The sequence below is a fragment of the Dipodomys spectabilis genome, unplaced genomic scaffold, assembly GCF_019054845.1.
Source record: "Dipodomys spectabilis isolate Male_0828 unplaced genomic scaffold, ASM1905484v1 ptg000145l, whole genome shotgun sequence".
Lineage (NCBI taxonomy): Eukaryota > Metazoa > Chordata > Mammalia > Rodentia > Heteromyidae > Dipodomys > Dipodomys spectabilis.
In genome coordinates, this window is record NW_024870822.1 from 24,208,740 (window position 1) to 24,234,925 (window position 26,186).

At 43.1% G+C, this 26,186-nt stretch overlaps 1 protein-coding gene across 1 annotated transcript in view; it reads left to right on the forward strand.

The window, feature by feature from the left end:
• Scube2 (signal peptide, CUB domain and EGF like domain containing 2) overlaps positions 1–26,186 on the forward strand; it is a 75,822-nt gene that overhangs the window by 1,115 nt on the left and 48,521 nt on the right. Inside the window, exons 2-7 of the mRNA XM_042691758.1 lie at positions 340–540; positions 12,140–12,265; positions 18,790–18,924; positions 21,724–21,849; positions 25,021–25,137; positions 25,827–25,916. Coding sequence (XP_042547692.1) covers positions 340–540; positions 12,140–12,265; positions 18,790–18,924; positions 21,724–21,849; positions 25,021–25,137; positions 25,827–25,916 — 795 coding nt within the window. The remainder of the gene's footprint in view (positions 1–339; positions 541–12,139; positions 12,266–18,789; positions 18,925–21,723; positions 21,850–25,020; positions 25,138–25,826; positions 25,917–26,186) is intronic.

Consider the following 26,186-nt stretch of genomic DNA (forward strand, 5'->3'; position numbering starts at 1 on the left):
GGCATGAGCCAATCTGTTGTAAAGACATTGTCTAGTGGAGAGTAGACAGGGACAAGCTTGAATGATATGTGCTAGGAAAGGAGAAAGCTAGATGACAACACCTCTCCTATCCAATGTATGTGTGTGTGTGTGTGTGGGTGGTGGTGGTGGTGTAAGTCCTGGTAGATTCCCAGGAAGAAGTGATGGGAGCTGAGTCTTGAAAGCCAATTGGCAATGGTAGGGGTAATTCCACTTAGGGGCAACAAGCTATACCCTGAAAAGGGTTTGGACAAGGTACTCAGCTTAGGATTCCCAAACAATTTAGTTTATGAAGAGTAAAATGGGGTGAGCTGGTTGGAGATGACACTGGAGAGGGTCAAAGCCAGATCATACACAGCTTGGGCACCACACCAAGTGCTTTGCCATGCTCTCTTGCAGATGTGGATGAGTGTGCCCAAGGGCTGGATGACTGCCACGCCGACGCTCTGTGTCAGAACACCCCCTCCTCTTACAAGTGCTCCTGCAAGCCCGGCTACCAAGGGGAGGGCAGGCAGTGTGAGGGTAAGTGACCTGGGGACCAAGGAAGCTCCCCAAATCCACTAGCTCTATGTGATGGCTTAGGCTGGTGAAAGGGTTGCTCTCACTGCCAAATCCTATTACTTGCTCTGAAGTATAGTTCAGACCCTTAAAGGACAAGCAACATAGGTCTTCTCCAGAACTGACCATATAGTTTTATCTGGTTATGTGATGTCCCTTTGTCTAGCTTCTGGAAAGGAAAAAAGATGTTTTTCATATCTTTTTCTCCATTCAGTTTGGGGGCAGAAATGGCCATCTCATCAGGAGAGCTCTGCCTGCCTGAGTCGCTGATCCTGTGTTTCTGGCATAGCTTACACACCAACCCTGGAGACTGAGGGCTGCAGTCCTGATTTCCCCTGAAGCTCTGGAGGCTCTATCCTTGTCCATGGCTTTGGGACGTTAGACATTTAGAGCTACCTGCCTCATTTGAGCTGCATGTTTCCTCTGGAAAGATATGTATAGAGGGCCACTCTAGTCCTTAGTGCTCCAGATCTGGGAGCCCCAAGTCTGGATACGGTCCACTAAATATCAACTCAGTGTTTGAATCTGTTCAAAACTGGCTGGAGACTAGGCACTCACAGGAGGAAGCTGATCAAGGAAACCATAGGACATTGAGTCAATTCCATCACTCATTTTACAGATAGTCGACACTATGCCCAAGGAGATTTGTGGCCATGGTCATACATGTAACTTGCAGAAAGTCAGGTGTCTCTGTCCCAGCTTGACCCCAACTCTCTATCTCCTCTCACATTTGTAGAAGCCAACAGCTGGCCTTCTTGTGCCACAAGAAGTTTAAAATGAATGAGGTGCTTTAAACTCATCTCTGTAGCTTCCTCTTGCCTCAGACCTGCCCCTGACAAGCATGCTGGTAGTCCCTTTCACTCCAGCAGGTTTTAAGCTCTTTACAACTTGGGCTTACTTCTGGTGAGAATTGCTCTGAATACTTTCAGAACCTAAACATACATAGAGAGTAAGAAAGTTCCATCCAAGTACTTTGAAAAACACATTAACTTCTTTAGACAGGAGGGAAACTTAATAGATGCCTATTTTGGGGCTGTTTAATAACCTAGTGTTTATGCCTATCTACTATTTCATCTTGTGGCCTCAGTGTTATGAAGTTCTTGGTATTGGAACAGTGTGTAATGTCTAGTGGTGTCTGCTATGTGGTAGAAACTTCTATTCTTATTTTTCATTATTATTTTTGGTAGTTGTGGGTTGGAACTCAGGGCTTCATGTTTGTTAGGAAAGTGTTCTATCCCTGATTCAATAGGGCATCTGCTTTACCCCCTACCCCGCACTTTTTTATTTTTTATTTTATTTTATTTTATTTTTGGGTCCAGTCGTGGGGCCTGAACTCTGGGCCTGGGCGCTGTCCCTCAGCTCTTCAGCTCAAGGCTAGCGCTCTACCACTTAAGCCACAGCGCCACTTCTGGCTTTTTTCTTTTTGCTTATGTGGTGCTGAGGAATCGAACCCAGGGCCTCAGGCATGCAAGGCAAGCACTCTACCACTGAGCTACCTTCCCAGCCCTCCCGCACTTTTTTTAAATGCTGGTCCTAGGACGTGAATTCAGTGCCTGGGCTCTGGCGCTGTCTTTCAGCTTCTTTTGGTCAAAGTTAGCACTTTACTTCTTGAGCCACAGCTCCACTTCTGGCTTTTTGTTGTTGTTGATGTTATGTTGGTAGAGATAAGAATCCTTTTCTGCTTGGCTGAGCTGCTACGGTGCCCCTCCCAATCTTATCCTCCTGTGTAGTTTAGGATGGTAAGTATACACTATTATGCCTAATTGTGGATTAAGACAAGGTCTTATAAACTTTTCTGCCCAGGCTGGCCTTGAACCTTGATCCTCCCATTCTCAGCCTTCCAAGTAGCTAGGATTACAGGTGTGAGCCACTGGTGTCTAGTTTTTTGTTTATTTTTAAATAAATGGCTATGCACTGGGTGCTGGTGGCTCATATCTATAATCCTAACTACTCAGGAGTCTGAGAACTGAGGATCTCAGTTCTGTGGGATTCTTATCTCCAATTAACCACCAAAAAGCCAGAACTGGAGCTACAGCTCAAGTGGTAGAGTATACCCTTGAGCAAAAAAATCTCAGAGCAACCAGGCCCTGAGTTCAATACCTCTCTCTCTCTCTCTCTCTCACATACACACACACACACACATACACACACACACGCACACACACACAATGACTGTGCAAGATGAGCTCAATCACTTGTACTTTGTCTCAATGTCTTTTACAAACAAATACAAAAGTCTACGAGCAAAATATCTAGGTACGTGTTGTGTAGTTGACGACATAGGTGGGTAACTGTCAGGTTTTTGTACTTTGCAGTAATGGCTCACCCTCCTCAGTCCCATCTCCTTGTCTTCGTAGCACAGCTGAGACAGTTGGGATTTTTGTTTGTTTTTGAAATGGGGGTCTCACTAGGTTGCACAGGCTGATTTTAAGCTTCTGAATTCAAGGGATCTTCCAACCTCACCCTTCCAAGTGTTGGGGACTACAGGAGTGTGCCACTGCACCTGGCTTAAAAAGGCCAATCTCTCCTGTATTCCCTCAGTGCCCACAGCCTTTGTACATGCTAGGCAGGTGATTTGCCACTGAATGACACTTCTTAGGATTAAAAAATAAACTTCATTAGAAAAATAATTGAGGACTAAAGGAAAATATAAGCAGCAAATACGAAGAGATTATGGGAGGATTACACGTGAGTTCGTATCTTGGGGTAGGGAAAAGAACACTCCTTGGGAAATCATTCAGGAAGCCCTGCTTTGTGCCAGAGGAGCACAGTTCCTGCCTGTCCATCAGAAGAGCCGTGCTCCTGGTCAGGTTCGCAGCCAGTGGGGTTGGTAGTTCTTCTGGAAACCCTTTTGCTTTGAAAGCCAAGTTCATATTTCTCTAGAGACGGATAGGCAGTCATATTTCCACACACCCTTGCTTTGTCTTTTTGGTCTCTCTCTCTCTCTCCCTCCCCCTCTCTTTCCCTCCCTTCCCCCTCCTCTCTCTCTACTAGAACTCATATTTACTGGTACTCAGATTGAAGACAAAAGAGTTTAATCTCTTTTTTTTTTTTTGGACACAGGTTCTGCCTATATAGCTCAGGTTGGTCTCGAACACACTATCTTCCCATCTCAGCCTCCTAATTGCTGGGATTACATGCCTATACCACCTGGCAAAAATTCACTTAAAAAAATTGGAGGGCTGGGAAGGTGGCTCAGTGGTAGAGCGCTTGCCTTGCATGCATGAGGCCCTGGGTTCGATTCCTCAGCACCACATAAGCAAAAAGAAAAAAGCTGGAAGTGGCGCTGTGGCTCAAGTGGTAGAGTGCTAGCCTTGAGCTGAAGAGCTGAGGGACAGCGCCCAGGCCCAGAGTTCAGGCCCCAAGACCGGACTCAAAAAAAAAAAAAAATAATAATAAAAAATAAATTAAAAAATTGGATATTTCATGTCTCCAGTTGCTGAAGTCAACTTTGATTTCTTTTAGATAAAATTTGTAAACAATGTTGACTGACAACTGTCAAGAGTTTCCTCAGTCTGAATCCTTGAATTTGGTATAGTACAAATAAAATGGAATTGTTACAGTCAAAAAGTCTATTATTTAAAATAACAATTGATAAAAAATAAAAACAAAACAAAAATGAGTGGCATTATTGCTCATATTTATTTAAATTTGTTTAGAAAGAATGCATGATGGTTGTCATAAAAGTCAAAATGCAAAAATGTGTAAGAGAAAAAAACTAAAGAGCCTCTTATCCCTTTATCCACAGTTACTCACTGTTAGCAACAAATGTACATGCTTTGTACGGTCATTTTCAGCTGAACTCTAGAAGAATTTGCCTTCTGAATACTCATATTAACCTAGTGAGGAAGGATCTGCGTTTGGATTTCTTGCTATAGGAATTTAGTAAAAGAAGTTTAATTCCAAGCAGGAGGAAATGAAAATTGTGAAGATTCAAACACATAACTCCTTTTTCTGTGTTTCTTAGCTTAGTAATTTTTAAAATTTTTATCTTTTTTTTGTGTGTGCTGGTCCTGGGGCTTGAACTCAAGGTCTGGGTGCTGTCCCTGAGCTTTTTTGCTCAAGGCTAGCACTTCACCATTTGAGCCACAGTTCCATTTCCGGTTTTCTGGTGATTAATTGGAGATAGGAGGCTCACAGATTTTCTTGACCAACCTGGCTTTGAACCACAATCCTCAGATCCTCCTGAATAGCTAGGATTACAGGCGTGAGCCACCAGCACCTAGCAGTTTATTAATTTTTGAGCCTCTGAGACCCAACCTGTGGTATCCCTTGTTGTGATTATTATTGTCAATGTCACCGAACACTTAAGTTCAAGGATGGGAACTGGGTTTGTCCAGAGTCACCAAGAGTTTTTTTGTGTATGTGTGTGTTGGTCGTGGGACTTGAACTCTGGGCCTGGGTGCTGTCCCTGAGCTCTTCAGCTTAAGGCATGTTCTCTACCACTTGAGCCACAGTGCCACTTCCAGTTTTCTGGTGGTTAACTGGAGATAAGAGTCTCACGGACTTTCCTGCTCAGGTTGGCTTTGAACTATGATCTTCAGAACTAAGCGTCCTCAGTAGCAAGGATTACAGGCATGAGCCACTGGCTCCTGGCCTAAGTATGGTTGTTTTTTTTGTTGTGGTTGTTTGTTTTTTTGGTCAGTTGTGGGGCTTGAACTCTGGGCCTGGATGCTGTCCCTGAGTTCTTCAGCTCAAGGTAAGCGCCCTACCGCTTGAGCCACAGTGCCACTTCCATGACCAAGAATTTTATCCTCCAAAAATCTTCTACCACAATTTAGTATGGGCTCTGAAATGGTAGTTTTAAAAATAATGTGATTTAGAAGTGGTATTAAGTAAAAGATTTTTTTTTTTTAAAGTGAGCATTGCTTGTATCCAAGATTTTGAGAGGAACTCAGTGGTCAATATTCATGTATGTCTTTATTTGTTTTTTGGTGTTTTGGGGGGTGGGGGGTCCAGTCATGGGCCTGAACTCTGGGCCTGGGCACTGTCCTTCAGCTCTTTAGCTCAAGGCTAGCACTCTACCACTTGAGCCACAGCGCCACTCCCAGTTTTTTTCTTTTTGCTTATGTGGTGCTGAGGAATTGAACCCAGGGCCTCATGTATGCAAGGCAAGGGCTCTACCACTGAGCCACCTTCCCAGCCCCCGTATGTGTTTATTTGTAGGTTTAAGGGACTGAATCAAGTTTAATAAAGATGAATATAAACTTGGCCTTGGTGTAAGGAGCTGTATGTTTTCATTTTAAAAATTACTTTTCATTTTGGAATAATTGTAGACTTCTGAAAAGTTGCAAAAGCAGTGTGGAGTTCAAAAATGCTCTTACCTCATCTTACCCTTAGGTATTAGCTAACAAAACCACAGTAGAGTTACCAAAACCAGAATATTAACATTGGCACAATATTATTAATAAGACTATAAACACTGTTCAAATCTCATCAGTTTTTTTGTGATGTGCTTCTGTTGCAGAATCCAATCTGAGGTCCACATTAAATTCAGCTGACATGTCCCTTCTGTCTGCCTCAGTCTTTCCCTGTCTTTCGTGACGTCTACCCCTTTCAGGAGTTCTGCTCAATTACCTAAGGGTTCTCATGACCCAAATTGACCTAAGAGAGAATCTTTTGTTTTCTCAGGATATGATGGAGGTCATGCATTTTTTGCTAAGAGTACCATGGAAGCACCATTGTGTCCTCCTCAGTGTACCGCGTCAGGGGTACATGGTGTCACCATGACCCATTCCTGGTGATGCTCTCCTTCATCTTCTGGTTCACATGGGGTCCACTGGGGTTTTTTTTTTTTATTGTAAAGTTACTATTTTTCCACCTTTACAATGAAAGTGTATTTGGGGGATAATTTGAGATCATGCCAAGATCCCATTTCTCCTAATAGCCTCACCTACTAATGTTAGTATCCAACTGTGCATTTTACCCACAATAATTATTGAGGAGAATTTTGAATTCCCAGCACTCCTTCTACATCTATTATTTAGGATTTTTTTTTTTTTGGTCCAGTCGTGGGCCTGAACTCTGGGCCTGGGCGCTGTCCCTCAGCTCTTCAGCTCAAGGCTAGCGCTCTACCACTTGAGCCACAGCGCCACTTCTGCTATTTTTCCTGCTCTTGTGGTGCTGAGGAATCGAACCCAAGGCCTCAAGCATGCAAGGCAAGTGCTCTACCACTGAGACACCTTCCCAGCCCCTATTTTGGATTCTTCTGGAAGGAAGATTTGTACCTTTTCATTCATCCATCTTCTCATTTCTTCCACTATACACTCATGGTATTAGAGTGTTAGTTTTATTGTATCTATCTTTTTTTTTTTTTGTGGTACCAAGGCATCATTATTTACTTTTTAAATTGTTCCAAATTTTAGCCATTAGAAGCTCTTTCCTGTTGTCATTCTAACGTTCTCTCTCTCTCTCTCTCTCTCTCTCTCTCTCTGTCTCTGTCTCTGTCTCTCTCTCTCTCTCTGTATTTGCTGATTCTGGGATTTGAACTCAGGCCCTGGGCACTCTCACTTAGCATGCCACTTGAGACACAGCTCCATTTCTGGCTTTTTGATGGTTAATTAAGAGTCTCATAGACTTTTCTACTCAGGCAGGCTTTGAACCTTGGTTCTCAGCTCTCAGTGTTGTAAGAAGCTGGAATTATAGGTGTCAGCCACCAGTGCTGGCTCTGACATCTTTTTCTTTCTTTCTTTCTTTTTTTAAAACAAAGTCCTGATTTTCTGCTATCGTAAGATAGATGCTCTAGGAACAAAATTTCTGTTCTCTGGCCCTGAAGTAGAAATGTACTCAACCATTTCTCCAATGAGTTTTTTTTCCTTTGATGGAAAATGAAAATGATATTGAAACCAAGAGCTGATGTTTGTTCTCACTGCTACTGGGGAGGGAGGGTGTCATTGTTCTTAGTCCATCTGGTGCACAGAGCTAGGAAATACACATATACATACACACATGCACACTAACACATATATGCATCTATATTTTTCTTTATTCCATCTGTACATGTATATATCACACAATAAGTTACACAAATACTTTGGATGTTATATCAGTACCACAAGATTCATTGTAACATGACCTTTTGCTTATTCAGAATTCCTTTCTCCAACAGTGAGAAACCTGGCTCTCATAACTGCCTTTTGCTCAGTCCTAATATACATCACATTTTTGCAAAATTACTGATCCATAATTCCTGGCAGGTTTACTAGCTATAGTGTGGTACTTCTGGGCTGCAGTTAATGTATGGCATGCAGCTATTTTTACCTTTTGCTTTTGACATCCAGTCAAGATGTTGTTATTTTGTTATTTAGCTTAGCATTTTTCTTTCCCATCCTCTTCAGTGTGGTTATGTTATTAATTCATAGTACATTCAGTTCATTTATTTTTTTCTTGAATTTTATTTTATTTTTGTTTTTTGTTTTTTTGGGTCCGGTCGTGGGGCCTGAACTCTGGGCCTGGGCGCTGTCCCTCAGCAATTCAGCTCAAGGCTAGCGCTCTACCACTTGAGTCACAGCACCACTTCTGGCTTTTTTCTTTTTTGCTTATGTGGTGCTGAGGAATCAAACCCAGGGCCTCAGGCATGCAAGGCAAACGCTTTACCACTGAGCCATCTTCCCAACCCTTGAATTTTATTTTTTATTCCCTGTCATCCCCTCATTCCTACATCCTTCTTGGTTATATGTGTATATATGTATGTATAGGTATATATGTGTGTGTGTGTGTGTGTGTGTGCGTGTGTGTAAAACATCACCATAGTGCTAAGTCTAACTAAACAAAGAGGTATGCTCAAGAAAGTATGACTTCCTTCTTCCTAACCCTGTTCCCAGGTCTTCCTCTTTCTACCCCTCTTCCTGCTGAGGAATTGAACCCAGGGCCTCAAGCATGCAAGGCAAGCACTCTACCACTGAGCCACCTTCCAAGCCCAGACCTTTTCTGTTTATGTGCTGTTGAGGAATCGAACCCAGAGCCTCACTCACTTTACTGCTGCGCCACCTTCCCAGCCTCCTTCCTTTATTTCGCTTGTACAACTTTTCTATTGCACAACTTGCAAACCGTAGAATCTCCCAGTTTTAAGTGTATAAATCAATGATTTCTAGTATCATCTCTAGTTTTCAAATATTTTCCTTATCTCAATAAGATCCCCCATGCACATGCAAAGCCTAAGTTTCATTCTTAGCCCCAGGTAACCAGGAATCTACTTCCTATATATATTTTTTTCATCTGTTCTGGATATTTCAGATACATGTAACCTAATAATATGTGATATTTTGCATTTAGATTCCTTCACAAAATATGTCAGTACTGTCAGGCACGGGTGGCTCACGCCTGTAATCCTAGCTACTCAGGAGACTGAGATCTGAGGATCATGGTTCAAAAAGCCAGCCCAAGCAAGGAAAGTCCGTGAGACTTTTATCTCCAATAAACGACCAGAAAGCCAGACATGGCGCTGTGGCTCAAGTGGTAGAGCACTAGCCTTGAGCTGAAAGCTGAGGGACAGTGCCCAGGCCCAGAGTTCAAGTCCCACAACTGACAAAAAAGAAAAAAGGAATGTCAGCACTGGAGCTTAAACTCAGGGCCTGGACACAGTCCAGAGTTAGATAGATTCTGCAGGGCAAACAAGCAAGTGTGATGGTAAACAAGTGTAATCCCAGCTAAACAGAAGGGTCTAAGGCCATCCCTGAGCAAAAGTTTGGGACTCTACCTAAAGAATAAAGCAAAAAGGGCTGGGGATGTGGCTCAGGTAGTAGAGGGCTTTCCTAGCCAGTACAAGATCCTGAGTTCAGACCCTAGTACCACCAAAAAATAAGATAAATAAAAACCATTTCAATATGGTCCAGCAATTCTACTTCTTGGTATCTACCTCAAAAGAATTGGCAGGAGAGTTTTGATGAGATTTGTTTTTGTAATTTTTTATTGGTTTGTATTAGTTATACAGGGTGGGATTACATCTCCATACATGTTTACACTGTATTCCAATCCATTTCACTCTTGAGATATATATATATATATATATATATATATATATATATATATATATATATTTTTTTTTTTTTTTTTTTTGGGTCCAGTCATGGAGTCTGAACTCTGGGCCTGGGCGCTGTCCCTCAGCTCTTCAGCTCAAAGCTAGCGCTCTACCACTTGAGCCACAGCGCCACTTCCGGCTTTTTTCTTTTTGCTTATGTGGTGCTGAGTAGTCGAACCCAGAGACTCATGCATGCAAGGCAAGCACTCTACCACTGAGCCACCTTCCCAGCCCCCACTCTTGAGATATTTTTAAACCCTGATTTGTAACACAACAGCCAAAAGGGAAGGTAACTGAAGTATCCATCTAATGGATAAATAGGTAAGCAAGATGTTGCAAGTATGGATAATGGAATAATACTCATCCTTCAAAGAGAAGAAAATCTGGGGGAACTGGAAAGGTGCATGCCTATAAACCTAACTACTTAGGAGGTAGAGGCAGGAAGATCAAGGCCCCAGGCTGGGTGGGTACAAGCTCAAGATTATCTGAAAAACAAACTAAAAAGACTTGTGTGTGGGGATGCATAGCTCAAATAATAGAGTATTTGCCTAGCAAGTATAAGCCTCTGAGTTCAAACCCTAGTACTGTCTCTCATAACCACAAACAAAAAAGGAAATCTGAGCATATGCTACAATATTAATGAATCTTAAAGAGATCTTGCTAAGTCAAATAAGCCAGTCACAAAAATATAGTAAGTGTATATACCATATAATTTTTAGTCAAAATTAAAGGGAGGGGAAGTAGAATGCTTGTTGCTAAGGGACTGGAGAGGGTAAAATAAAAAATTGTACTATTTATCAGGTAAGAAAGCATTTCAGTTTTACAAGATGAAGAGTTCAGGGGATAAACTGTGATGATGATTGCACACAATCATGAATGATTTAATAATACTGAACTGTGCACCAAAAAACAAAAGAAAATGACCAATTCTTTCCCCAAAGCAACTGCATCATTTTTTCATTCCCATGAACAATGTATGAGGTCCTCATTTATACTCATTGGTTATTGTCTGTCTTTATTATAATTCTAATGATTATGAAAGGTATCTATCTATATGTATATATATATATATATATATATGTACATATATATATAATTTTTTGCCAGTCCTGGGGCTTGAAGCCAGGGCCTGGGTGCTGTTTCTGAGCTTTGGTGTTCAAGCACAGTACTCTACTGAGCCACAGTACCACTTGCATTTTTTTTCCAAGTAGTTTGTTGGAGATAAGAGTCTCATGGAACTTCCTGCACCAGCCGGCTTTGAATCACAATCCTCAGTTCTCAGACTCCTGAGTAGCTAGGATTACAGGCTTGAGCCACTAGCACCCTGCTCATTGTAATATTTATTAGAATTTCCCTAACGACTAATGATGTTGAGCATTTTCTCCTTGTGCTCATTAGTCATTTGCATAGTACTTTTGGTAAACTATGTAAATCTCTTGTCCACTTTAAAATCAAATTGTTTATCTTCTTAGTTTTGAATTCTAAGAGTTCCTTGTAAGTCCTTTATAAGGTATATGACTTGCAAATATTTTCTGCCAATCAGTGGCTTATCTTTGTTTTCTTAATGATGTCTCTTGAAGTCTAAATGTTCTAAATTTTGATAAAGCACATTAAATTTATGGATTGTGTGTTTGGTATTGTAATAAAAAAATCTTTACCAAGGTCTCAGAGACTTCTCTATTATATTTTTTTCTTAAAAACTTTCTAGTTTTAGCTCTTCTATTTAGGACTCTGGTCTAGGGCTAAAGTCATCTTATTGAATACAGATATTCAATTATCCCAGCATCATTTGTTGAAAAGACTATTATTTCTTCCAATGAATTGCCCTAGCACTTTTGTCTAAAAGCAAGTGACCATAAATAAAAGGTTTAAGAGCTCAGAGTAGAGTGCTTGCCTAGCATGTGCAAGGCCTGGGATTCAATCCCCAGCACTGCAAGAAAACAAAACAAAATAAACAAAAGGCTTATTTCTGCACTCTCAGTTCTGGTTCATTCATCTATATGTGTCTTTATTACCCTGCCCACTCTCTTGGTAAGTACGGCTTTCTAGTAAGTTAAATTTCTCCAAGTATGTCCCCCCCAAATTATTTTGGCTCTTCTGAGTAATTTGTATTCCCCTATAAATTATAGTTTGTCAAGTTCTGGAAAAAACATGCTGAATTAGTGTGTTTTCATATCCTTTATACAACATACTACAGATTTTTTTTTGCACATTATGGTATTTTTCATATGATACTTTGTCCCATAAGTGAATTGCTCTACATCAGTTTATAAAGACTTTTCTCATTCTATTTTTTTTTACAACTGCATAGTACTCCATCAAGTATATATCTTACATCTATTCAACTACTTTTCTATGTAGAGGATTTTAGGTTGTTTCCAGTAGTTTGTAATTTCAAACAATCCAGCCATGAATATCCTTTTGTATATTTGTTTCCTCTTTTGAGGTGCATTCTGAGGTGTGGACAGCTGGCTAAAAGGCAAATGCATGTATCTCCCAAAGAAATAGTAACCATCTTCTGGTTTACCTCTGTTCTGTTCTCAGACATTGATGAATGTGAAAATGAATTCAACGGAGGCTGTGTCCACGATTGCTTGAATATTCCTGGCAATTACCGCTGCACTTGCTTTGATGGTTTCATGTTGGCTCATGATGGTCATAACTGTCTGGGTAAGAGAAACATTTGGAAATAATACTTTCTTTACCCATTCCCTAGCATACCTACCTCTTTATTTCCTTTGGTGAATTTTTTTTTTTTTGTCAGTTGTGGGGCTTGAACTTTGGGCCTAGGTGCTGTCCCTCAGCTCTTCAGCTCAAGGTGAGCACTCTACCACTTGAGCCACAGCACCACTTCTGGTTTTTCTGGTGTTTTTTTTTTTTTTGTCAATCGTGGGGCTTGAACTCTGGGCCTGGGCTCTGTCCCTCAGTTCTTCAGTTCAAAATGAGCGCTCTACCACTTGAGCTATAGCACCACTTCCTCTGGTGGTTAATTGGAGATAAGAGTCTCATAGACTTTCCTGCCTGGGCTGGCTTTGAACTGCGATCCTCAGATCTCAGCCTCCTGAGTAGCTAGGATTATAGACATGAGCCACTGGCACCTGGCTTAAATTTTATTCTTTAAGTAGTTGCCATTTAACAAAGCTGTTTATGAATACAATGCATGTTGGTCAGTGTCACCCATTTTTGATGTAATCTTATGAAGAAGACAAGAGGACTTAAGATTTTGGCTCCCTGGCACTCAAACTACTCTGGCTAGGGCAGACTACTCCTGGACCACTCAGAAAGCTGAGGCAGAAGGATCATATGTTTGAGGCTAACTTGAGTTATACAGAGATTCTGTCTCAAAAATCTAACAAAAAGAAATCAGATTACCAGATAGGGAAACTAGAATTTACATAAATCCTTCATCAGTGTAAGGAGAAGGATGAACATCACCAATCATCTACTATTTCTTGAATTTCTAGCATTAACTTTTCACTATTTAGATATTAGGTCTTGTGTTTGAAAGGGTCTTGAGTTATAACCATTTGTTTAATGCTATCGGTGTCTTTATTCTGAAATCAGATAGAACTTCTTGTCTTAAAGCCTCAAGATTTATGCTTGGGTCATAGCCAGATTGATCCCCCTCTTCTTTCTTGAAAAAGAAAATCAAACAGAAACTTTCCATGAATATCCTCCTGGATTCCACAGAAACAGAAACATCTGTTAGAGTTGGAGTTCCCGTCCCTGAATTAGAGACCGTGAGGAGAATTATTTTCATTAATTCCTTATGTGAGGAATCAAACAGAGCTTAGAAATAGTAAGCAGCTGGCAAGGGTTGAGTGTTGGATAGTCTTAGAGGATGAAGCATACCTGAAAGAAGCAGGTATCTCTTTCTTTTTCTCTCTCTCCCTCCCTTCTCCCCTCTCTCCTTTCTCCCTCCTTCCCCTCCTTTCCCCCTCTCTTTCCCTCCATCCTTCCTCTTCCCTCTTTCCTTTCCTGCCTTCCTTTCCTCCTTCCTTCCTTCTTTCCTTTCTTTCTCTCATTCTCAATGTAGGGGATTGAACCTAGGGCCTTGTGTATGCTAGGCAAGTGATCTGGTATTTAAACTTCCCCCACCCCACTGCCACCCAACAGTTGTTGAGAGTTTTGTTGAGAGTTTTGATGGCTGGGAAGTTGGCTCAGTGGTAGAGTGCTTGCCTCACATGCATGAGGCCCTGGGTTTGATTCCTCAGTACCACATAAGCAGGAAAAAGCCGGAAGTGGTACTATGGCTCAAGTGGTAGGGTGCTAGCCTTGAGCTGAAAGCTGAGGGACAGCACCCAGGCCCAGAGTTCAAACCCATGAGAGAGAGAGAGAGAGAGAGAGAGAGAGAGAGAGGGAGGGAGAGAGAGGGAGAGAGAGAGAGAGAGAGAGAGAGAGTTTTGCTGCCTTTCACTGGATGACCTTTGAACTCGACTTCCTAGTATGTCCTCCCAAGTAGCTAGAGTTAGTGGCATGTGTAACAGGCTAGTGTTATCTGTAATACAGGAGGGACATTATGGGGGACACACGGTATCAGGGTCCTTTGATGCTCATGACCCTGCATGTGGCTGGTTGATCTGCTGATGTCTACTTGGCCAACTTGGTGTGATGGGAATGGCCACTTAATCAAATGCTTGATATCAGCATGAAAGGCCCTAGAAAAGTCCAGACAGAACTTGTGATCCAAGTGGTTGGGCTGTGGAATGGGGGAGGGAAGTGTTTCCACTTGGGACTCAACCCTTTGTGACCTTCTGCCCACTTCATTATCACCTGGAGCTCCTCCCTGGTATAATGCTGTCCTTTCTTATCTGGGTTTTCTAAGAGAGGTCATGTTGTGGATGCACAGATAATGTGGCCTCTCAAGCTTGCAGCTGTCAATAGGCTTTGATTCATGGGTAGGGGAGCAACAACCCCCTCTTCAGACTTGCTATGCAATCGGACCATAAAACACACACACACACACACACACACACACACACACACACACACACACAAAAGGACAATCTTTTTTTTTTTCTTTTGTCGGTTGTGGGGCTTGAACTCTGGGCCTGGGTGCTGTCCTAAGCTCTTCAGCTTAAGGATAACACTCTACCACTAGAGCCACAGAGCCAACTTCTGGCTTTGTTGGTTTGATTATGTGTTTTTGCCAGTCCTAGGGCTTTGACTCAGGGCCTGGGCACTGTCCCCGAGTTTCTTTTGTTCAAGGCTAGCATTCCACCACTTGAGTCACATGTTACTTCCAGCTTTTTCTATTTATGTGGTACTGAAGAATCAGATCCAGGGCTTCATGCATGCTAGGCAAGCACTCTACTACTAAGCCAGATTCCCAGCCTGCTTTTTCTGTTTATGTGTTACTGAGGAATTGAACCCAGGGCTTCATGGGTGTCAGGGAAGCACTCTACCACTAAGCCACATTCCCAATCCTAAGAGATAATCTTGAGAGATGAAATAAATGGCGATGAGCTGGGTGCTAATGGCTCATGCCTGTAATCCTAGCTACTCCAGTCTTGGCAGGAAAATTAGTGAGACTCATCTCCAATTATCCACTAAAAAGTCAGAGGTGGGACTGTGGTTCAAGTGGTAGAGCACCAGCCTTGAGCACAAAAGCTCAGGGACATCGTCCAGGCTCTGAGTTTAAGCCCCAGGAGCAGCGCACGCGCGTGTGCGCACGCACGCACACACACACACACACACACACACACAAATGGCGATGAATTAAATTCAGACAATTTCTTGGGAGTTGTGTGACATGGTTACTTGTTATTATTGTTTTGTTTTGATTTCCAATTTCAGGGGAAATTTCCCTTTTGTTTGTCAGCAGTGGTGTTTTGAGGATTCATATCTGACAGTAGAGGGGTCACCACAGTGGCACGTGATCCACAGTCTGGGGGAAAGTGTGAGCCAGGCCTGGTTGGGTTTTGTGAGTAAGGACCTCCTCAGAAATCCAGAAGTCTAGATCCTTTTCTTGCCTTATAATGGATAGCACAGACATTTCAGCATGATATCTCTGTCTTCCCTCCTTGGGGCCTCTTGGTGGATTCAGTGGCAAAAAGTTGCCTTGCAGAGACCCTGAGCAATCACTGTGCATGCCTGTATGTATTTCTTAAAAGGAAGGCATGAGAAGATGAAGTCCATTTGGAAAAGCAGGACTAGCTATTCAGACTGGAAGGGCTGGCACCTTCTGTGGCAGGAAAGAAGCTCCTCAGAGGTGGCAGCTTCCTGTGTCTCTAACTGGCTGGTCCCCTAGCCTCATATTATCCCCAAGTAGCTCAACAAGAATATGAAATACAAACACCATTCAGTTCTGGCACTATACCTAGGGTGCTCCGAGGTTCTGAATGCCTGCAGAACTGGGAAACCAAAGCAGCATTTCCACATAGCCCACCCCACTGGCTTGGTTCCTGCTTATGGAGGGTCTGAGAGGTCATCACAGCCATTTGGCTTTGTAGCTGTGATTCTCAACGCCAGCCACACATGAGAATCACCTGAGGTTTCAACAAACATAGTTGGCCTCACCCAAGCCTAGTTATATCCATAGCTCTGGAGGAGGCCTCCAGGCACCAGAACGAATGTTGACAGGGCTGAAAATCCTTGTTTTGGGATCTAGAGAAAGTCACTAGTCTGGTGATACAGGTCTGTGGATGTGAACACACACTATTATATTTACTCAATTTAATCGATCATGGTGTGTCTGTCACGCAGCTTATGTGTCTGATACATATTGCTAGCTGGGTGTTAGTGACTCATGCCTGTAATCCTAATTGCTCAGGAGGCTGAGATCTGAGGATTGTGGTTCAAAGCCAGCCTGGGCAGAAAAGTCCATAATAATTTCCAATTAACCACCAAAAATCTGGAAATAGAGCTCTGGCTCAAGTGGTAGAGTACTAGCCTTGAGCAGAAAAGCTCAGTGATGGTGCCCAGGCTCTGAATTCAGTTAAGCCCCAGGACAGGGGATCACTTATACCTGTATGTGTGTGCATGCACACAAACACACATATTACTGATTGCTCTGGAGAAAAGACATAAGTTACATGAGGGGCATGGATGTTGTGACTCACAACTGGTCTAGGATGTGGCATTCAGGGAAACAGATCTTTCCTGCTCACCTTGTGTCTTCCCAATGGAACAACATCTAGGCCAGGTGCAGACAGAGCACCCACTGGAACGCTCTTCCTTCGCCCTTTGGCATAGACAAAGGTGAGTTTGTTAGGCTGTAGGGGATGGCTGGAGTCCCATCAGTTTAGGCAAACATCTGCTCCGTAGTGTGGGAGGATGAATGCCTGTAAGATCTGAGACTTGAAACCAGATAACAGATATTTAAATGTGATTTTTCTGGTTATAGATACACCCAGGAGCTAGTGATAGCACGTGAGAAATTAGGTTAGAGAAAATCAATTGCTTTAAAAAAAATCTCCTTAAGCCTTTGTGAGATCTGAGACTCTTCTGGAAGTTTCTTCTTTGTTTCTGGTGATCTACATTCTCCTGCTTGTTTATTCATGCCTTGACCAGATCATGAGGATCTGCTGTGTTCTGGAGATTTGCAAATTACAAGAAAAATTCCTGTTCACAAGAAGTTTGTCATCTAGTGGAGATGGCAAGGTGAAGTGTGTATCATCAGTACAGCTGTGCACATCATAACTTGTGGTATCACAGCCATACTGGAAGCAAGACCCACTAAGCCAGCTTAGCTTGGGTGGCAAGAGCTGGTCAGGAGAGCTTTCCTCCATCCTTGCCTTTCTGACAGCTCCTGCCTCGGGACTCTGGGACTCCTGTTGTCTTCCCTACCTCCTCTGTACCCCTGATGCTTTTCCCGAATTCTACCTCTGGCCATCTCCTTTCTCTGCTTCCCCACATTCATGTTTTTGTCTCTTTCATCTGCAGCCACTACTCTCTTATTTTACTTTTGTGCCAATCCTGGGGTTTGGACTCAGGACTTCAAGGAACACTTAAGCTTTTCTTGCTCATGGCTAATGCTCTACCACTTGAGCCATGCCTCCAATTCCTATGACATCCACTTTTTTTTTTTTTTTTTTTTAAACTTAGGGACTGGGCTATTTCCCTGAGCTTCTCTATGCTCCAAGCTAGAGCTCTACCACTTGAGCCACAGCACCACTTCCTAGCTTCCATTTCTTATGGCATCTGCCAAGTAAATGGCTTTAAAAGCCGTTTATGCTGCTCCCCTGCCCTCTCGTTTCTCTTTGTTGGCTGTTCCCAGCCTTGAATTGCAGGATGTCAGCCTTGGGGGGAAGGGGCCATCACCTCTCCTCCCCGCTTCTGTATCAACATGGTCTACCCTGCATTTCTTTTTCTAGAAGGTCTCAATGTCAACTTTCCATCTTCTTAGGAACCATGAAACATGACATGGGCCCTGTCCACACTTAGATTTCGATAGAAGTCTGCCTTCCTGGCAAACCTTACCAGCCAATCTGTGCGGCACCAGGCCAGTCCTGATTGTGGGGCTGTTTCAGGTACATATGTGCAGCTGGGCTCTCAGGCTTTCCCTCTTCCCTTTCCCTGTGCCCTGACTTTCCCAAAGTGAGGGCCTGAATATATCAACTCTGCTTACAGTGTTTCCCAGCTGCCTCCCAAATTAAGAAGGGATTCTTTGCCTGGAACTCAAAGATCCCCAAGTGTGACTTCAGTCTATCTTTCCAGCTGTATGTCTCCTGACTTTTCCTTCGTGTTCCCTCTGCTCCAGCCAAATGAGATGACTCACTGCTATCTGAGTATGCTCCCCGCTTCTATGAGAGAGCTTGTGCTCACCCCTCTGCCTGCTAGCTCACCTCCCCTGTTTTATACTTGAAGAACTCTATCTTTTATCAGCTTTCCCAGAAATCTATGCTGATATCGTGCAGTCAGATGTGACTTCCTATCCCCCACCTTTCACCTCATCTCACAATCATTAGGATATTGTCTCTTTTCCTCTTGTGTAGGGCATGCTCATGGAGGGGGTGGTTGTATCTTGGCCAGCTCACACTGTGCTTTGTAAAGTGAAGGTGGTCCATCCGTGTTACTGAACTGATAGTCTTGTACCTCTGCCAAAGGACTTTGATTTAGAGATTTTTTTTTTTTTGTCATTCAAGGGCCTGAAAGTTGGGGTGGGTGGTGGAAAGGTTTAGCAGGGGTCCCAGTTTCAGGGTTAGTCAGGGTGTTTACACTAGCTGTACAAACGAATCCTCTTCTCCCTCCAGACGTGGACGAGTGCTTGGAGAACAATGGTGGCTGCCAGCACACCTGTGTCAATGTCATGGGGAGCTATGAGTGTCGCTGCAAGGAGGGCTTTTTCCTGAGTGACAATCAGCACACGTGCATTCACCGCTTGGAAGGTACCTGGGCTGTGGGGGATGGGCCGTGGACGGAGCTGCATCTGTGAGCTGCCCTCCCCTTCCACGCTCACAGAATGACTTCAGCAGGGAAGTGGGGTATCTGGAAAGTCTGGAGGCCAGGGGACAAATCCAGACCCTGCTGCTGAGAAACTTCATTTTTCCTCACCTGGGGTGCTGCTAGGTGCTTGCAAGTGTTTGCACTCTCTGATCTAATTCTTTAAATAGAGTACATTTCAAACTTGACTAGATGTTTCTGGAGAAATAGGATGGAGGATCTGCCAAAGTTTTTCCAGAGGGTGCTGAAAACCACAGCCCTGGTAGGCCTGTCCCTGGCTCTGTGGGCGAGGGTGGGGGGGGGAAACTGGCCACGTGTTGCTCTTTCTTCAGCCCTGAGCTAGTTCTGGCCCTTCTCTATGTTTTGCACTTTTGAACTCAAGTCTTTGGGCTGAGGGAGGAGGGAGGACCCCCATCCTCCCTCAGCTGGGCTCCCTGTGCTGTGGTTTCTTTCAACTGTGTCACTATGTACATGCAGTCCTCTGCAAATGGCAGAAAACCCTTCGAATGGCCTCCCTTTCATTCTCTTTGCTTTGAGGTCATATCTTTTTTTTTTTTAATTCCTTTTATTTTGTTACAGTCTTGGAAAGAAGAGACATTAGGGCAGGTGGCCAATCGTTATTTTTAACTGAATGTCATCCTTTTAATAATTCTCTGCCCTTTTACAGCCACAGAGCCACATGGTGGTAATGGTATTTCTTTGGGGATGCATCTGCATGTTCTTTTGTTTTGCTTTGTTTTTTGCACAAGTGACCTAAGTGCTAGACTATTATGTTTTTTTTTTTTTTTAAAGCATGTGCTTTGTATTCATTCCTATTACTTAAGCTTGGGATCATTTTAAGTTCTACTATTTAATCGAAAATTCGTAGATTCAGTGTTTATCATGGTTTTGGTGACTTTTTGAGGATTTCTTCAGGGAAGATTATTTTCTGAGACTGATGGCTCATCCCTTACCCCTAAATTAGCATGCGTGCTTGCATATAAGAAGTATCAGAGAAGCCACCAGAGGTCAGCTGGTTTGATGGCTGTAATCATGACAAATGTGTTCATTCTCAGCATTTAGGGGACCAAGAGTCATGTGTAACAGCTCTAATTACCCAGATTTCTTATCTTCTGCTAGGTGTGGCTCTTGATAAAGTGGTGGTTAGGTCTCATTTCCTCCCTGGTTCTCTGGACTCTGGTGTATACCAAAGTCTTTTCTGAAGCAGGCAGAACAGAGGTGGAAATGACTTAAGTTGCTAGTGGCAGAGGGTGACCTGAATCTCAGGGAATCTCTCCTTCTGGTTGCTCTAAGCTCTATGGGAAGTAACTCTGGCCTTCTTTTCCCATGGCTGGAGAGAGAGGAGGGGACTTGTAGGTAAAGTCACTGTTTGAACCTCCCACTGTGGACCTTACCCACTCACTGAACAGCTTGTAGAGATTCACATTCTCTGTTAGCTTTGTATTCCAGATCCCTGGCTCAGGGCTTTACCCCCACCCATCAGCCTCTATACTGCTTAGAGACCCAGGCTCCTTAGACAGAGGCAAATACCAGTTCCTGCAAGCTGTGTTTTCTAAATTTTCTACAATTCAGACATTCTTGGATCCCCTGAAGAGTATTTAAAATGAACATATTTGTCTGGAGCTAAAACCAAAATCCAAGAATTTAAGTGTGGTCTGGAAGTTTTATTCTGTGATTTTCTGCTATGATTCAACCTGACTGCTTGGCAAATTCATGTTAGTGTGAGCTACCAGAGTATTGCAGTTTTTAAGGGTGATCCCTTCTGTACCAGGATGTTAGTTCTTCAAATATAACAACCCATAGAGTGTGCGTGAGACATCTTCCATCTTCATGTATTAAGTTTTTAGGGAATTGTGATAAAATACATTAAAATCCATAGTTGGTACTCTAAAAATGGTTACAAGAAGAGGATGCCAGCAGGCATTATAAAATATTATTTATTAAGCATCCTTCAATATAGGGGATCATAATAACTGATTCTGAGGAAAGCTCAAGCCACTGATTTTTTAAAAAACCTTCAGAGATCTCAGAGCCGATGAAGGAGCTGTGTGTTTTCACCCGTGTAATAGGTGTAGGCTTGACACAAGCCCATCAGTCTCAGCCTGGCTTTGTTCCTATTCATGGGCACCCAGGCTCTCAAAATGAGCATTCCACTTTGGTTTTGTCTGCTCTGAGAATATTTAGATGGTGTACACTGCCCTGCCCAAGTAATGATGAAGGTGTCAGGGTGGTGAGAAAGATGTTGTACTCACCTTCAAAGTATGGGTAGGGTAGAGGTGAAGAGAACGTTGACAGTTTTTGGAAAAAGACCTTCAAGAGAAGATAATGTGAAAAGGTTGGGAATCGCCATCCTTCTCTTGGTAAATTTGCTTAGAGGGATTCTCCTTTTCTCTTTAGATTCTTGAGCAGTGAATGAATAAAGATATGGAAAACACAAAAGTCTTGGACCCCTGCTTCTGGGACCAGCAGACTCTGATCCCATAGCAAGCATAGAGCTCCCATGTATTGGGAAGGCTCTCTACTCTTTGGGATAGTTGAGGCATCATAACTTTTGAGTGATACAAGAAATATTTCTTGTCTCTGTTAATTAACCTATCTCAATTTAATGACATGTTCTTTTAAAACATGAAGCTGATGGGGACCTAATAGGACAGATGTGTGCCCTACCCTCCTGTTGGCAGCTCCCCTGCAGCTCAGGATTCTGACTGCAGCCTGGTCATCTGCTGCATGCTGCTGTTTTGCAGAGGGCCTGAGCTGCATGAATAAGGATCACGGCTGTAGTCACATCTGCAAGGAGGCCCCAAAGGGCAGTGTTGCCTGCGAGTGTAGACCTGGTTTTGAGCTGGCTAAGAACCAGAGAGACTGCATCTGTAAGTATAGACTGGTGCTCAGTTGCACTGGGGACAGCATACCCCAGGGACTGCCTTCCACAGAAACACCACCACAGGGCACAGCAGTGGCCTCAGAGAAGGCATCTGGCATGAGAACTGTCCTCCACCCAGTGCTTACTTTGCTGCTGCAGGGAGATGTTTTAAAAGGAATTAAGTGGGGGTAGGGAAATGGGGGGAGAAGAGTGGATAGTGGAGAGGGTGGAATGCCATCAAAGGATGACATATGCGTGTACAGAAATATCACAGTACCATAATATGCATTGTACAATAATTTGTATAATAATATTCATTGATACTTTCTATTTATCAGTGCTGGGGCTTAAACTTAGAGTCTTGCACATGCTATATACTTGTTCTAGCATTGAGCTACATACCTTGCCCAGTAATTAAACATTTTAAAAGGAACCAATTAGAAGGAAATGTAATTCAGGAGTAGTACATGAATACTGCGAAGATAAAATTTACTTATCTCTGAGTAGAATCTAATTTCTTCATCTGGAAATCATAGGTACTTGGCTGCCTTATCTCTGCTTCTTTTCTAAGCCTATCTTCCCTCTTTTCCCCAAACACTGAATTCCTTGTCTTTGGGGAGCACCCCATGTCCTTGCTTGGGAGCCTTTCCATGCTTCGGAGCCTTTCCTGCTTTCTTAGCTTGGTGACCTTTACTTAGCCTTCTAGCTAATGATGATAAGGGTTATAGCTGCCTTTTCTGAAGCATTTATTATGTGCCAAAGGCTTGTCTCAAGATGTACCATGTCCCCTTTAGTTCTTATAAACACCATCCTGTGAGCTAAGTATCCTTATTCTAATTTTCAGCTAAGAAAATGGTGGAAAAAGCAAAGCAACACGATCACATTGGGAGAAAGTAGCAACCAGTATTCTACCCTAGGCCATGCCAAACTCTAACTGCCTCATCACAACACTGCACTGCCTCAGAAACCTCTTTGTGGCCTCAAATGGGGCAGCCGCTTGGTGTTTTGGCCCCTAACACAGTTTATCCCTTAGTCATGGATGACACTCTGAGGTAGATTGTGTAACTGAAAGTCTGATTCTTTTTTTTTTGGTTGGTCGTGGGGCTTGAACTCTGGGCCTGGGCGCTGTCCCTCAGCTCTTCAGATCAAGGCCAGTGTCTATCACTTGAGCCATAGCACCACTTTCGGTTTTCTGAGTGGTTTATTGGAGATAAAAGTCTCACGGCCTTTCCTGCCCAGGCTGGCTTTGAACCATGATCCTCCGATCTCAGCCTCCCGAGTAGCTAGTATTACAGGTGCCTGGCTGAAAGTGCTTCTATGAGAAGTTCCATGTCAGGAACTTTATCTTTGCCTCTCTGTCTGCTGCTCAATGTCTGCTTGCTCAATGAATGACTGAATGGAGGTATACACAGAATTCACTTAGCTGCCACACAACAGTGGTAACAAAAACCCAATGGGTAACAAGAAACCACTGGCAATGAATGGTTTTTCTAAACACACATTTATACCAGAGGATTTCCCTTTAGGATCTCTTCCTAAAGCCAAGGCCTGACACTCACTCCTACACTGTGCTGGAACTCCTCCTTTCCAAGTGAGACTGTCTCCCAGAGTTTCAATAGGGCTAAGCAGAGCACAGATACTTCTTCTGCCTTCAGACCTTGAAAGGAGAGCCCAGGCTTTCCTAAGACTGACTTGTAGAGCAAGACTTTTAGAACTTTAGTTTTCCAGGTGCCAGTTGCTAGAGGTAGAATATTTATAAGTTATGATTATTTTTGATTTTTGTTCTGGTACTGGGACTTAAACTCAGGGCCTGGGCACTGTTCCTTACCTTTTTTTCCCTCAAGGATAGTGCTCTACCATTTGAGCAACAGCTCTATGTCCAGATTTTTGGTGATTAACTAGAGGTAAGAGTCTCCCAGACTTTTCTTCCCTGGGCTGGTTTCAAGCCATGATTCTCATATTCAGTCTTCTGAGGAGCTAGGATTGCAGGCATGAGCCTCCAGTGCCTGGCACAGGTTATTATTTTTGTTTAGAAAATGGAATGTTTTAAAGATATTATTGCTTAAATAATCTTGTTGTCATAATTGAAGAATTAAAAAGAAAAACAAAGGTGAATCATATCACATAACCAGCTATTCTGATTTTTTTCACATTCCTATTTAGTTGCCATTCATGCATATAAACAACTTTTACATAGGTATAATCACAGAACAGCTCCTTTCTCACATTGCAACTATGTAATTAGTTCTTTCAAATTAGAAAAATTACAAAGGCTTATGTAAGAATTCAAACACTCGGAAGTATGTAAAGAAAACATGTAATCTCCCCTTTCTACTTCCTTTGCCAGAGGTAATTCTGTTAGCAGTTTGATGAGTAGATAGTTTTATAGTTGGCTTTTTAAATTTATTTTTTTGGCCTTTCATCAATGAATTCACACATAGTTTTCATAATTATTGGTTAATGTTGCATTAGCTGTTCCTCTGGTTAACTCCCCCCCCCCTTTTTTTTTTGGTCTGGTCGTGGAGCCTGAACTCTGGGCCTGGGCGCTGTCCCTCAGCTCTTCAGCTCAAGGCTAGAGCTCTACCACTTGAGCCACAGCGCCACTTCCGGCTTTTTATTTTCTACTTATGTGGTGCTGAGGAATAGAACCCAGGGCCTCATGCATGCAAGGCAAGCGCTCTACCACTGAGCCACCTTCCCAGCCCTTAACTTCCCTTTTTTAACAAATCCAGATGGAATCTGGTGAGAAAAATCCTCTGTGTGTGTGTGTGTGTGTGTGTGTGTGTGCATGTGCATGCAAATGAAATATTCTCCATTTATTCTAGACATGAAGTACTATAGAATTTTCCAAAGTTGTGCTAATGGAAATTTCTCCAGATAGAGCAAAGGAGTCTAGAATCTGAATCTCTCCTAAATCATGAGAATCTTCCTCACTCTCCACTTTTCCTGTCTCTATACTCCTGTATAACATTGCTTAAATCTCTGCTGTGTATAGTATGGCTGTCTGCTTACACAGACATGGTCAGGGTTTGGGTGCAGCTTCTATCTAGTATGCATAGTACCTGGTATCTTCTAGGCACTCAAATACTTTCAGAATGAAAAATCACAGTTCCTCCTGGAACATAGCCCTGGTTGTGGAAACCTTGATGCTTTATATATTGATTCATGTTGTACTCAGTGACCTGTAACCATGGAAACGGCGGGTGTCAGCACTCCTGTGAAGACACAGCTGAAGGCCCTGAGTGTAGCTGTCATCCGGGGTATAAGTTGCACACAGATGGAAGGAGCTGCCTTGGTGAGTAGTGACCCTCACTCTGGGTGAGGCTCTGCCCCAGCCTGCCCACCCTTAATTCAAACCCTAATCTTAAACCTAACCCTCATGGTGCTCAGCCCCGGATACTGGGGTTGCTGGTGTCTCAGCTCCCAAACAGGCCCTGTGCTGCTTTACATATTGCAGTGCAAGGGCCCTAGTTTGGGGATAGAGGTTTCTTCTTGCTTAGTCTGACATGCTGGTATTCTGGAGATGGAGACAATATGTCCCAAAGGGCCAGGGTGACAAGAAGGTTAAGGCTTACTGATTGGGATGACACAGCAGCCTCTGTAGTCAACAGTCAACAGCTATGTATTCCTGTTGGGATGCCCTGCCTTTTGTGGCAAGCTATTTGCTAACTCTATTATAGAGGTTTCTAGGCCTACCTTCTTTTTGTCCTGAACTAAGGGTAGTGGAGTGAATGTTAAACGTGCATTCCCTCGTGTCTCTTTGCAATATACTCCCGAAGTTTCTGTATTTAATGTTTACAAGTATTTGCTGCCGTTAATGTACTGTTTCTTGCAGAGCTTCATTATGATATATTTTTGTTGAGTGAACAGAGTCACATATCTTAACATTGTTTTAAATCTGGGATTTTGGCAGAAAGGGTTATGTGGGCGATGAATAGTCTGACTTGTTCAACTGAGACCTGAGATCTTTTGATTCTCTTGCAGAACGAGAGGACACTGCCCCAGAGGTGACAGAAAGCAATGCCACATCAGTGGCAGATGGTGATAAGCGGGTGAAACGGCGACTGCTCATGGGTAGGCACCTTCTCTCCCCTCCGTGGCCCCTGACATTGTCCCTTTCCCTCCCCAGATCACTATATCAGGCCTGAGCTTGGGGACCACATATCCTAAGGCCAGCTGAACTGGGATGAACAGTTCCTTGGAAGCAGAGCAGGTGTTTTCTTTACCCACTGCTGTTGCTTTGTTGCCAGCCAAGAAGCCCAGTACTGTGCAAGACTGCTACCTCTGCTGTCAGAATAATCAGGGGAAAATGGGTGTAATAAAATCTAAATCAGGCCGGGCACT